Raw genomic sequence first — 13,615 nt, 5'->3', positions numbered from 1 at the left:
GTTCATGCCAGTGAGCATTGCCCTCCGTCTCCACTCAACTGGGTGCCCAGTGTACTTGGGCAGACAGTACAGAGTAGAATGTGTGGGCCACAGCACCCTCATCTACACATGGGCTCCGCTGCTCTCGTACAGGACACACAGGTAGTGAGAAAGGGGTGGCCTGCTACTGAAGACTGGCTCAGAGCTGCTGCTGTTCCTGGAAGGCGGGTTCAGCTGGAGAGATAGCCAAGCAGGTACCTTGACTGCTTTTGGCCTTTCCTCAGGCTAGAGCTGGCATGGGATGGGAACCAGCTGAGGTTTATGCAGGTAGCTGGCATGGAGTTATCATCAAGTTTTTTTGGTTTTTTTTTTTTTTTTTTTGGTTCTTTGACATCTTGCTCTAGCCCAGGATGACCTGTAATTCACTATGTAGTCTTAAGTTAGCCTCAAAAATCATGTCAATCCTCCTACCTCTGCCTCCCTATACTGGGATTAAAGGCGTGTGCCACCACGCCCGGCAGCACATGTTCTTGACATGCATTTAACAGGACACCAGCTGCTGGGGGACCCTGAGCCTCCTTGGCAGTTTGACCCCGTAGAGGTCAGCATAGCTTAGAGCTGGACCCTCTGGACCTCCACCTCCAGAGCCAGGGGCCTGAGACACAAGAAGGAGGGATTATGGGAAGAGCGCCTGGGCCAGGAAACCTCACTGGGCTGTAGGGAAGGTAAGGACTCTCTTCTTGTGGGAGAGGAGGAGGAAAGCCTTGCCCTGTGGATGTCAAGTGAAGCCCCCATGCACAGTGTCTTGACCCTGGGTGTCTCAGATGCCCAGATTGGAGTCCTTGCTGGTCCTAGGCTCTGCAGCCCCTGCCCCATTTCCCACATGGTCTACACAGCATGAGCACAGAGTGCCCCAGAGTGGCCTGGCACAGGTGGGGCACGGAGGAAAAGGACAGAGCCATGGGGTGAGAGGCAACATTGGGGAAGGTGCTGGAGTGAAGATTTAGCAATCACAGCAAGGTTTGGGCAAACATGTGCAGGGTCAGAGTTCAGATTGGGCAATTCCCATTGGCAAAGCCTGTGTGATAAGGTCAGTGTGGCCCCTCTCTCTCTGTGATGCCCCACCCAAGGCTTGGCTTGAAGGACTTGTTTGAGGAATGATCACCAGCAAGAGAATCCTGGCAGCCTGAGCAGAGAAACTGAGGTACAGAGAAGGGAGTGGTACCTCAAGCAGGTGGTGGAGCTGAACCCCTGGGTACAGCCTAGGACAGTGTCCTCATCCCATCCCCAGATGGGCTGACCTCAACCTTGATGCCCAGTCCTGGTCTGGAACATGATGGCGTGAGCAGCCTGGCTCCTGTGTTCCCTATTGGAGCCCTGGAGCCTGGCCTGGGTACCTCTTCTCATGGTAGTGTGTGCCTTCCTTGGTTCTTTACCAGGTAAGCAGAGGAATGCACTTCAACTTCACTGACACGTGAAATCGCTTCTTTCCAGATTATGCTGAATGGGAAAATTGTCTTTGGGTGAGTGGGGGCCAAGGGGAGGAAAATTGAACTACTTTGGAAAATTTAAAAAGCAAAAGAAACTTTGTCCCCTCCTCCTTAGTCCCTGTTACTAGCAAGAAGAAGGCAGCACAGGCTTTTGGAATGCAATTCACTTTTGTTTTGGAGATGCTTTTCCGGAGGCCTGTGCTTTAGAAACCTGCCCTATGACCTGTTGTCACAGTTCTGAGCTGGGCCTTGCCAGTGCTTTGGAAATTGTCCAGATTCAAGCAGGGAGAAAATCTGTGTCAGTCTGCTTGCAAGGAGCAGAGCTGGGCTCTGCCCTTGCCCAGGATCCTGCAATTGCCAAGAGGGACCTGGAAGGCTCCCAGGGCTCCCGAAGTTCCTGCTGCTTTAGTACGTGAATCTTATTAGTGCTGCAGTGTAGCACTTGCCCCTCTGTCTTTCACAGGCTGCCAGCCACGTCCTTACCTCCACAGTCTCATTCTGCTGGCGGGGGAGGGGGTATTTGGGAATGTTTGTTCACTGAACACTTAGGGATCTGTCCCAGGGCGAGTTTGGCTGCTACTTTGAACTCAGCTCAGGACTGGGCCTGCTAGGCTCTGGTGGCTGTGGGGAAAACTCCAGATGTGTGTCAGAAGTCCTATATCCTCACAGCCACAGCTGTGAGGCCAGTGGAGGGCTGAGCAGAGACTGGGTTTCAGAACCACGCAGGCCGCCTGCAATCCTGGATTTCACACTGTGGATAACTACTCTAGTTTCTGCGCCTCAGCTCCCCTGCTATCCACTGGGACCCACTGAGGTGCTTTCCCCAGAGGACTGAGGGTGCCTTCTGGTCAAAGCATGCACTGTTTAGCACGGCCCTGACCCAGGTTTGACCAAATCAGGAGCACCCTCTGCATGTGCTCATTTCCACAGGACATGCCCCAGCTCCATCTCGCCCAGGGGTGGCACATCTCTAGATGAAAGATGCATGTCCTAGGGCAGGGTGAGGCTCAGGGCCCTCTTGCCTTCATCGTTCGTGGTGATGTGGTTGAGGGAGTAGGCCTTGGTTTCTCAGAGCCACGCAGAGAGGAGAGGCAGCTGGCTGGATGGGATTCTGGGGGTAATGGGTGAGCAGCCCAGAGGGCCCTCAGCCGTGAATTCCATCTCACTAATCGTGCTTCTCCTGCAGGTTGACACACCATGTCAGTCAGTGTCCATGAGACCCGCAAGTCACGGAGCAGCACGGGCTCCATGAACATCACCCTCTTCCATAAGGCCTCACACCCCGACTGTGTGCTGGCCCACCTCAACACGCTGCGCAAGCACCGCATGTTCACCGACGTCACCCTCTGGGCCGGCGACCGTGCCTTCCCCTGTCACCGCGCTGTGCTGGCCGCTTCCAGCCGCTACTTTGAAGCCATGTTCAGCCACGGCCTGCGAGAAAGCCGGGATGACACAGTCAACTTCCAGGATAACCTGCACCCTGAGGTGCTGGAGCTGCTGCTGGACTTTGCCTACTCCTCCCGTATCGTCATCAACGAGGAGAACGCCGAGTCGCTGCTGGAGGCCGGGGACATGCTGCAGTTCCACGATGTGCGGGATGCAGCAGCGGAGTTTCTGGAGAAGAACCTCTTCCCCTCCAACTGCCTGGGCATGATGCTGCTGTCTGATGCCCACCAGTGCCGCAGGCTGTATGAGTTCTCCTGGCGCATGTGCCTTGTGCACTTCGAGACCGTGCGCCAGAGCGAGGACTTCAACAGCCTGTCCAAGGACACGCTGCTGGACCTCATCTCCAGTGACGAGCTGGAGACCGAGGATGAGCGGGTCGTCTTTGAGGCCATCCTGCAGTGGGTGAAGCATGACCTTGAGCAGCGGAAGCCTCACCTGCCAGAGCTTCTGCGCAGTGTGCGGCTGGCCCTGCTGCCCTCTGACTGCCTGAAGGAGGCTGTGTCCAGTGAGGCCCTCCTCATGGCAGATGAGCGCACCAAGCTCATTATAGACGAGGCCCTCCGTTGCAAGACCAGGATCCTGCAGAATGACGGGGTGGTCACTAGCCCCTGCGCCCGGCCACGCAAGGCGGGTCACACACTGCTCATTCTGGGAGGCCAGACCTTCATGTGTGACAAGATCTACCAGGTAGACCACAAAGCCAAGGAGATCATCCCCAAGGCAGACCTGCCTAGCCCCCGAAAAGAGTTCAGTGCCTCGGCAATTGGCTGCAAGGTCTACGTGACTGGAGGCAGAGGCTCTGAGAACGGGGTATCCAAGGATGTCTGGGTGTATGACACTGTGCACGAGGAGTGGTCCAAGGCAGCACCCATGCTGATTGCCCGGTTTGGCCACGGCTCAGCTGAGCTGGAGAACTGTCTCTACGTGGTAGGAGGACACACATCCCTGGCGGGTGTCTTCCCAGCTTCCCCGTCTGTCTCCCTGAAGCAAGTGGAGAAATATGACCCTGGGGCTAACAAGTGGACCATGGTGGCTCCATTGAGGGATGGCGTCAGCAATGCTGCAGTGGTGAGTGCCAAGCTAAAGCTCTTTGTGTTTGGAGGGACCAGCATCCACCGAGACATGGTGTCCAAAGTCCAGTGCTATGACCCGTCAGAGAACCGGTGGACGATCAAGGCCGAGTGCCCCCAGCCTTGGCGGTACACAGCTGCTGCTGTCCTGGGCAGCCAGATCTTCATCATGGGAGGAGACACTGAGTTCACTGCTGCTTCAGCCTACCGCTTTGACTGTGAGACCACTCAGTGGACGCGGATTGGGGACATGACTGCCAAGCGCATGTCCTGCCATGCCCTGGCTTCAGGCAACAAGCTGTATGTAGTGGGTGGCTACTTTGGGACCCAGAGGTGTAAGACCCTGGACTGCTATGACCCTACTTCTGACACGTGGAACTGCATCACCACTGTGCCCTACTCGCTCATCCCCACGGCCTTTGTCAGCACCTGGAAGCACCTGCCTGCATGAGGGGCACTTGCAGAGCCCAACCAGGTGAGGCCTGAAGCCTGGACTGCTCTGAGCCCTCAGAAGGGCAGGGGAGCCCCTCTGGCTGATCCACACTCTGGGTGGTGACTACTGTGTCTCCCAAGGACGGTTGCGTGAGCAGCAGGGCACAGGGCTCAGGGACAGACATCCCGGGCTGATTCCTGCCTCCTCATGCAGCGGTGGCCTTGCTGGTGTATGTGGGGGTGTCTTCTATGTCTATGTGAGGTGAAGGGAAGGCCTTCCTCAAAACAGCTATGCTAATTAAATGAGGTGTCCCCTCAGGCCCTTGGAGCAGAATAAGTGCCCTTTACTCCCTTCATAGCATCGTGAGTGTGTGAAGTTATGAAGACAAGTGCGGATGGCAATAGACTGAGAGAGCCAAGTAACACATCACCCGTCTTTGAAGAGTGGAGGGAGGGGTGAAGAGATACCTCATAGGGACTTAGGCCAGGCCTCAGCTGGAAAGATCCTGGTGACAGAGACAGGCAGCAAAAGGAAGCTCTGCTCTGGCACTGGCCTTTCTGCAGAGCAGGTCTGGTGTCCAGTACCATGGCTGGAAGCAGGTGTTGGACCAAGCTGGCAGAACTCTCAGGGAGGGTCTGGGCTGCCAGTGTGGTCCAGTGAAGGTGCTGGTCACTGCCGGCAGGCCCAGAGGAGGAGACAAGCCTCCCTCCACCCAGCGGCCCCTTCCTCTGCAGGCCCAGCGCTTGTGCATGTCCCTTCAGTTGAAGCTGAGGAACCATATCAGGAGGCATCCTGAGCCTCCGTGAACCAGCTGCTGAGGCTGTTGACTTGGGCTGAGAGCCCTAGAGCCTGCACGGGAGAGCAGTGCTTCTGAGTTGGGCCTTCTGAGCGGAGCCTCATTCAGGCTAAGTCAGATCTGCTGAGTGTGGGGGCCCCGAATAGGCCTGCAGGCCTCAGTCTGTAAGCATAGAGTGTCCGGACTCCTAAGGAGAGTTCAGAGAAAACACTTGATTCTTTTTAAGGTGTTATTTTTTTCCCCCCTCTGCTTTTACTGTGGGAGAAATTCTGACCCTGACATTTAGGTTCTTTATATTGACATTGCCTGTCCCTGTACTGGTGTCTTAGTAAGTGGGGGAGGGGTCACTTGTGGGCACCTCTGGGAACTAAGTGCAGTTCTTCCTCAGAGAGGCACAGATTGCCTCCCCAACACTGTCAGATTCTTTATGTGCTGTCTGTGTCCCATGGGTGGGGTTACCTTGGTCAGACCTGCTCAGGCATTTCTCTTTGGGTAATTTCTGTTTTCTCAGGAGGCTCTCATTGCCTGTTGGCTCTGACTTCCTGGTTGCTTGATCCTAGATAGCCTCTTCCTCCTCCTCCTCTTCTTCTTATTTATTTTTTATGAGAGAGAATTGGTATGCCAGGGTCTCCAGCCACTATAATCAAACTCCAAACACGTGTGCCACCTTGTGCACATATGCGACTTTGTGTGCTTGCATCGCTCTGTGCATCTGGCTTACATGGGACCTGGAGAGTCAAACATGGGTCCTTAGGTTTGCAGGTAAATGTCTAAGTCATCTCTCCAGCCCTGGATAGGTTTTTGAGCTTGCATAGGCTCAGCTTACTCATCAGGTAAATGGGATGGAAGCTTTATCACACACGCTTTTCCACTAGAGACCCAACAAGGAGTGCTGGGGAGACTGCTCAGTGGTTAAGGCCTGCTGATCTTGAGTTTGATTCCCCAGCACTCATGTAAAACCAGAAGCAAAGTATATCATATGTGTATAATCTCAACATACCTACAGCAGTGGGAGGTAGAACCAGGCAAATCCTAGAGCTCAGTGGCCATCTAGACTTTCCTTTCCAGCATCAAAACAAGAGATCCTATCTTAAACAAGATGGAAGTCTTCTGACATCCACACATACACCATGAGATGCACGCCCACACACCCACAATGAGGGGCCGGCTTCCAAGTCTCCTTTTATAGGGCAGTGTGGTGGTGATCAGTGGCTCTGGCACTGCAAGGTCCTCCACATATCTCTGGCTCAGCCCCACAGTTGGCATTGCTGTGTCAGAGGCAACTGCATGTTTCAGGGGAGAGGAGGTAGGTGCAAAAAGGCAATTGGTTAAAACACGGTCAGTCTCAGATCTGGATGGGAGGCCGTGCCCAGTGCGTGCCTTCCCAAGGCGCTAGTGAGCATTCCAGAGCCTTGGTTTCCTGAGTTCTTGTGCTGGAACTTTAAGGTTGCTCCTAGGCTTCAGCTGTCATCTGTACTCCAGCCAAGTCCTCACAGGCCCTAGCAACTACCAGAGACCTCGCAGCTCCTCCTGTTCAGCTTCTGGCTGAACACCTGAGTTTTGGCTTTCTTCAAAGGCTGGCCACCAGTGGACCTCACTGCAGATGGGCCCATAACCTTGCAGTGCTGCAGGAAGTTGACACCTGGGTATGCCTGGGCTTCCCTGGGTTCTGCAGTCATTTCTACCTGTGCTCAGCTCATCCCCAGGAAGTGGATCAGCAGAGCTGGAAGAAAACTTGCAACTTGTCCAGGAGTGTTGGGGGTGGGCCTCTATGGGAAGGGGCTGAGCCTGGGAACCAAAACGAGAGGGAGAACAGGCTAATTACCCTGGCAAGGGCTGAGGTTAGAAAGGGCCAATGGACAGCATGCCTTGTGCACCTGAGGTGGGATAGGCACTCCCCGTGAGCATTGCCCCAGCCAGTGAGCTGCTGCCTGGAATGTCCAACCCAGTACCTCACGGAGGTGGAGTCTTCATTGTTTTCATGTCCCATCCACCCCCATGTGTACACTCCTGGCCTTGTCCTAACCCCTCTTGCCAATAACAGGTACAAGGGGGTCCTGGAGAGAAGCGCTGCTGCCCTGGTCCCCAGGTGCCTCGCCGGTGCCTGTTCTCTGGAGCCTCGCTGACCACCCTGACAGCTGCTGAAGTAGCTCCAGGGGCTACTGCTCCTAATCCCTGCAGCCCCTGTGTCCCCCTGTAATCCCCATGCCTGCTTTCTCCATTCCGAGTACCCAATTGGAGTATTGGTTGGAGCACCAGCATGGGCACCTTTTCTCTTTTCCTCTTGTACTGAGATTCCCTGAAAGCCACTTAAGAATCAGCTCCTTGTGCCCTCACTGCCTGCCCAGCCTGCTCTTGGTCTAAGAAGTTGTAGGACACCAGCAGGTGGCCATGTTTGGAGAGCTTCAGTCCTTCACAGGTGCTGAGGCCCCACCATGTGGCACTCAATCCAGGGGCTGCAAGCCCAGCTCTGAGAAGGACCTAGCTCCCTAGACCCTGTGCAGCTTGGCTAGTGCTACAGGGACAGCCTGGCCCACCTTGACCTACATCCACAGATGTTACTACAATGAGGAGCCCAGGCTGGGGATGTAGCTGATTTAGTAGAGTGCTTGCCTGTCATGCACGAAGTCCTGGATTCATCCCCAGCACCAGATAAGCGCAATGTGGTGGCACATGGAGTAATCCAGCACTAAGGAACTGGAGGATCAGGACTTCAAGGTCATCCTTGGCTATGTAGCAAATTTGAAGCCAACTGGACTACAAGAGACCGTGTCTCAAAAAACAAACCAGGGCTGGAGAGATGGCTTAGTGGTTAAGGCTCTTGCCTATGAAGCCTAAGGACCCAGGTTTGATTATCCAGTACCCATGTGTATTAGTCAGGGTTCTCTAGAGGAACAGAACTGCTAGAATGAATTATTTTAAAAAGGGGGTTTATTGGATAAGCTTACAGTAGTCCAATAGCATTTGCAGGCCCAAGAATCACTGAACCTGGTAGCTGCTCATTCTTCATGTCCAGATGCCTCAGCAATCCCAACCCAGCACTGCAGATGGTGCCAGAAAGCCGAGTCTTCCTGAGGGTTTCGATCCACGTGGGTCTTCAGTTGATGCTGGTCTTTAGTCTGCACTGGTCTTCAATCCACGCTGGAAGGTAGCAAGCAGCTCCGGCAGCCAAGTGGAAGGAAGGAAGGACTGCAGAGGACTTTGTTGGAACTGGGCTACTAGCATAAGGGTTGGCTGCATCCTGCTGCCCAGGCCTAGAGAGTTCGATCAAGGTTAAATTTGTAATGGACTGATGTGCTTGGCTAAAGATATTGGACTGAGAGATTTAAGATTTTAAGCTGGAAAACCTCAAGCAAGTTAAAATTACAGGCACCGAGACTGGTTTTAGATTACTGAATCTGCCTGCTACACCATGTAAACCAGATGCACAAGGTGGCACATGCGTCTGGGGTTCGTCAGCAATGGCTGGAGGCCCTGGTGTGCCTGTTCTCATTCTCTGTCTGCCTCTCTCTCTCTCTCTCTCTCTCTCTCAAATAGCCAGATGTAGTGCACATGCCTTTAATCCCAGCACTCAGGAGGCAGAGGTAGGAGAATCACCAAGAGTTCAAGGCCACCCTGAGACTACATAGTGAAATTCAGGTCAGCCTGGACTATAGTGATGCTCTACCTCAATAAACAAAATATCAAAAAGTGAACAAAAACCCACTCCTCCAGCCTTGCAGGGTGGGCTGAGCTGGCAGGAGAGTGTGCTGGAAATCCTCCACACAGCAGTCATTGTGCCTGTGCAAGACCTGGGAAAGAGCGGCGACGACAGACTCGGGTTGCCTACACCAGACTCCCGTGGGACGGGCTTTTGCCAGGCCTTGTCATGTGCAGTGGTACCGATGACCCATGTGCACTCGTAGCTGGAGGATCATCCTGTTTCACAGAGGTCGAGGCTGCAGAGTTAGTGGATACAGACTGAGAGCTTTGGGATGAGCCCAGGAACCGTCTCTGACCAACATGTGAATCACACAGGGCTCTCAGGCAGAGGCCCACAGCCCTGGCTCTGAGGGATTTTATGCCAGCGTGTGGGGTGCTGGTGCTGGCCCGGCAGCCATGCCACCGTGACTGCATGGCTGCCAGGCCCAGAGCACTAGCTCTGCCGTTCTGGAGCATCTCAGGGTGTGGGGACCTTGGAACTCAGCTTGTGTGGAGGCTGGGGTCGTTGGGAGCCCTCACCAGCCCGGCTGAAGGGCTGCAGCAGCCGCCTTGCCCGGCCAGATGTCTAGAAGTCAGTGCCAGGCAGCGTCGCTTACAGGAACTGTTCCACAGACACCCAGTGCTGGCTTACGTGTTTTCACTCCTAACGTTTTGTAAATGCATACAGACGACTAGAGAAACGCCTTGTTTTGGCAGTATCCCATCCATAAAGCCCACACCAGTGTACAGGCCAGATCACTGTAGCCCCACGCACCTACCAGCATTGGTGATGGTGACAGGTCGCCAAGCTAGTGCTGCTTTGCCTTGTGCCCGCCTGGGTGATGACGCAGCTCGCTGCAGAGTGCCTGCCTGTGCACCTGAGAGCCGGTTGTTCCTCAGCCCCTGTCAGTGCTGGGGCGCCATCTGGTCGTCTTCCCTCATAGGGTTCTCGCCCTATGGGGGGAACTACCAGCCCCTCTGCTCCCCTCTTAGTAAACCCATCCCATGGGATCTGTGCCTTGGGAAGCCCGCTGTCTGGCTCCTCCCTCCCTTTCAGTCTTCTCTCCCTTGCTGTCCTAAGGACTTTGCCCTCCCCTGTTGGCACAGCCCTGGCATGTGGGGTGTCTGAACTTGATCTGCTCAGGAGCTACAGCCTGACCACTGTCCTTTCCTGGGCTCTCATTCCCAGCAACGTCCTCCCTTAGGACCTGCTAGGTGTACCAGGTTGCCGCTATGGCTCGGCTGTGGCAGTGGTCATGGCAGCAAACCCTTGCTTCAGGAACACTCTGTGAAGCAGTGGTCTGGTCCCTGAGTCCTCCAGGTGGGTGGACATCTTCCAGAGCAAATGCTGACGCTACAAGTGGGCATGCCACTGATTGAAAACGTACCACGGAGAGTGAGCTTCACAAACATGAGGATAATTCCTCAGTTGCCACTGCATCCCCGCAGCCTATCATGCAGCCTGCCATCACGAGTCTGAGTCTGGGTGGTTAATACCTGTCCCAGATGCAAATGAGCATGCTTACGCGTGCTGGATTCTCCCTCAGGGCCTGTGTGCGCTTCGGCTCCTTTTGCCTGAACTGCTAACTGTCCTACACGTAATTCCTATCTGTCAGATCTTAGGTTCAATACTATTTCCTTCCCACCCCCTTCACCAAAATAAAGGTACTGGCTTGGATCTCCTTTTTAACAATTTCCCTTTGTGTGTAAGTGCAGGCCAGACCACGCTTTGGAGGTCACAGGACACTGTATTAGCTGGACTCTGGTCAGCTGGCCCTTGAGCTTCAGGAGAGTCTCTTGAACCTCCCATCTCACTGGGATGGCAGAAGTCTGTGCTACCATGTCTGGCTTTACATGAGCTCCGGGGATATGAACTCGGGCTGTCTCACTTTGCCCAGCCAGTGCTTTTACCCACTGAGCTGTCTTCCCAGCCCTGTGATCTCGCTTTTCAAAAGCTACTTTTCATTTGTAGCACTTCTCTTAATGTGTAACACTGTGTCATTAAGTCTGTGGTATCTCTCAGGGGAAGCCAATGCCTGGGGACAGTAGCTGTCTCTGTCCTGCTGTCCCAGGTGCTGGCAGGGAGTACAGGGAACATGGAGGGAGGGAGACCTGGCAAGTGAATGTGTCATTTCTTCCAGGTAAGAAACCTCAGCTCATGCTATTGGGTGGGTTTTCAAATGCCAGCCCTACTAAGTGGCCTCTTGATTGTATCATTTTGTTTCAGAGCAGGACAGAGTGGCATGTCACATATTCATCCTCTCCTCCTCTCCCCACAGACTCTGGGTGGCTCTCCACACCCCCACGGCTCTGGCTCCGCAGTCACAGAGTGGCCTTGTCCCCAGCTGGACCATGGGAAGCTCAGCCTGCCCAGGCCAGAAGCCATCAGCATCAGCTCTGGGTGGTGGTTGGTAACTGTTCTGAGCTTTAGGCAAGAAAAGTAAAGCCTCCTGAGTGCCCAGTCCTCCCTGCCGCCAGGAGCTTGTGTGTAGAGGAGCTTCCAGAGGGACATGCCTGCTGTTGCTAGGGTTCTTGAGCCCAGGGGAGGACAGGGCCTTGAGGTCACCTCTGTTGACCAGGCAGGCTTGGCAGGGGTTGGGTCTGGATACCTCAGTCCCAACAGCTTTTATTGCAGGGCTGCCTGTGGGAGGAAGTAATGTCACTTCATATTTCCTGAGCCTTAGGAAGCAGAGCCCAATTAAAATGGATTTGACAAGGGGCAGAAACTCACAGGGCAAATTTGGGAGGCACCCACAAGCTTCATTAGCAAATGTACCCAGACCCTCAAGGCCAATGGGGTCTCTCCTGTAGGCTCCTCCATTGAAGGGTAAGCCAAGGGTGCTGCCACAGGTATGGGTCAAGGCTTATGTCCACTCAAATAGGGGCTGGGGTCACTCAGCAGGACTTCAGGCCCTAGGGAGCTGGTAGGGGCTGCCCTGTCACCTGCCTTCAAAGCTATAGTAAGAAGCAGTGACAGCCCAGCTCCTAATGGGCCACAACCACCCACAGCACTGGGGTTCCTTCACAGAAAACAACTGTCAGCTTGTGTGCTGCCCTGCAAGGCAGCAATGAGCTGTGGTTGATGGAGGGACTCCAGCAGATCCTGTGGACTTGTCAATGTGCAGGACAGTGACAAGGCTCTAACCATTCCTGATGTCTTTTCTGGCATCAGCCTTGTAGCTACCAGCATTGGGCCCTGCTCACCTTTTCCCTGGGCTCAGAAATTACCAAAAGGGCTGGGCGTGGTGGCGCACGCAATTAATCCCAGCCCTTGGGAGGCAGAGGTAGGAGGATTGCCATGAGTTCTAGGCTACCCTGAGACTCCATAGTGAATTCCAGGTGAGCCTGGGCTAGAGTGAGACCCTACCTCAAAAAAGAAAGAAAGAAAGAAATTACCAAAAGGGTCAGAAGAGAATTCCCAAAATGTTTGTTCCTTGTCACTTCACAACCCTTGGGGAAAGCCCTCATCAGTGTCCCCAGTGCCAGGTGTGTTGAGGTCAGCTTTTGAACCAGTGTGAGACACTCCAGGCCCTTGTCCCACCCACCTTTGGAGGGGACAGGTGTTTTCCTTGTGCCTGGCATGGGGTGAACAGGGTACCCTAGTGTGTGGCTTCCCAGGCCACCTGCCAGTTCTGTGTGCTGATGACATGCAAGTTGTAGTTCCAGTGTGGGCTGTGCTATTGATAGGGACTTGGGGCCACAGTATAATTTAGTTACTTAACCAGTCCTGTGTCCCTGCATCTCAGCCTAGCATTGGTCCTGTTGGTGCCTCCTAGGGAGTGGGACTTGTGAGCTTGGTTTGCCCACGGATGTGTCCTGGGAATGCACTGGAAGTCAAAGCTGCTTCCTGGCACTCCTCAGGGCCCACGGTCTGAGGCCTGGGTTCGTCATCCGTTCCACCTCAGGGACAGTCATGCTGGGAATCCCAAGGCCCCTGGTCCTCAGGGCTGGCGGAGGAGCTGCAGGCCATGGCCAGTGACCCCTTGGCCTGTGATCTGCTTCATCAAGATTCAGCACACTTCTCATAGCACAAAGACTTGACCATGGTGCTTGCTCTGAGCTTTGTGTTGCTTTTATCAGTTTTCCAACTTAATAAAGAGTTGAAAAAATTGTCTGCCTTTCCTGGGTGCTGGGAACCGACCGTCTCGGCTACATGGGTTCCTGACTCCTGGCCAGAGCCCAGCGGCTGCCAGTTGGCACTGTCCATGTGTGGCTTTCCAGGGAACCAACCAGGAGAGGACTTCTCTTTCACATACCAGCCTCAGAGGCCTTTATTTGATGTGCTTGTGAAATCACTATTGGCCTCCCTCGCTCCCTGAAGGTTGTTCCTTCCTAAGGCCTCGTGTAGTGATTCCAAGTGGAAAACACAATTTCATCGTTTCCACAGGTAAGGGGTTTATGCCTCGCGGCCCCAGGGACATGTTTGCGTGAAAGCCATGAAGGTGGCCATAGTTACCTCAGCTAAAGCTGTCAGGCTGTCACTGCCCCGCTGTGCAGTTGGCCCTTGGATGTTGGAATGGAATGCTGTTGCACACCTCTCCGTGCACTAACTGTCACATAGAGTGCGCCTGCATGATGGATGCAGCGGCAGTGATACTGGGTGGCAACTGGAGGCACCCCTCAGTGCAGCCCAAGGCGGCGATGCCACAGCATGCACTGCCCTGGCTCTCTTCAGTGGTCCTCAGCAGAGGGCAGACCCACAAGCCCAAGTGAAGCGTCA

The 13,615-nt window shown here is 54.3% G+C and overlaps 1 protein-coding gene across 3 annotated transcripts in view; it reads left to right on the top strand.

Annotated features, from left to right (window-relative positions):
* Positions 1–13,026, top strand: part of Klhl25 (kelch like family member 25) — a 35,048-nt gene extending 22,022 nt beyond the window's left edge. Inside the window, exons 2-3 of one of the 3 annotated variants that reach the window (XM_045145384.1) lie at positions 2,656–4,460; positions 11,175–13,026. In XM_045145384.1, the coding sequence (XP_045001319.1) occupies positions 2,667–4,436 (1,770 nt within the window). In that variant the 5' untranslated portion in view covers positions 2,656–2,666 and the 3' untranslated portion in view covers positions 4,437–4,460; positions 11,175–13,026. Of the gene's footprint in view, positions 1–2,655; positions 4,743–11,174 lie in introns of those variants that run through there. The other 2 variants (XM_045145383.1, XM_004658171.2) reach the window with 2 other exon arrangements.
* The last annotated feature ends 589 nt before the right edge of the window (positions 13,027–13,615 follow it).

The sequence above is a fragment of the Jaculus jaculus genome, chromosome 3 (genome assembly GCF_020740685.1).
Source record: "Jaculus jaculus isolate mJacJac1 chromosome 3, mJacJac1.mat.Y.cur, whole genome shotgun sequence".
Classification (NCBI taxonomy): Eukaryota; Metazoa; Chordata; class Mammalia; order Rodentia; family Dipodidae; genus Jaculus; species Jaculus jaculus.
Note: the sequence above shows the minus strand (reverse complement) of the source record. Positions and strands in the feature narration are given on the sequence as shown.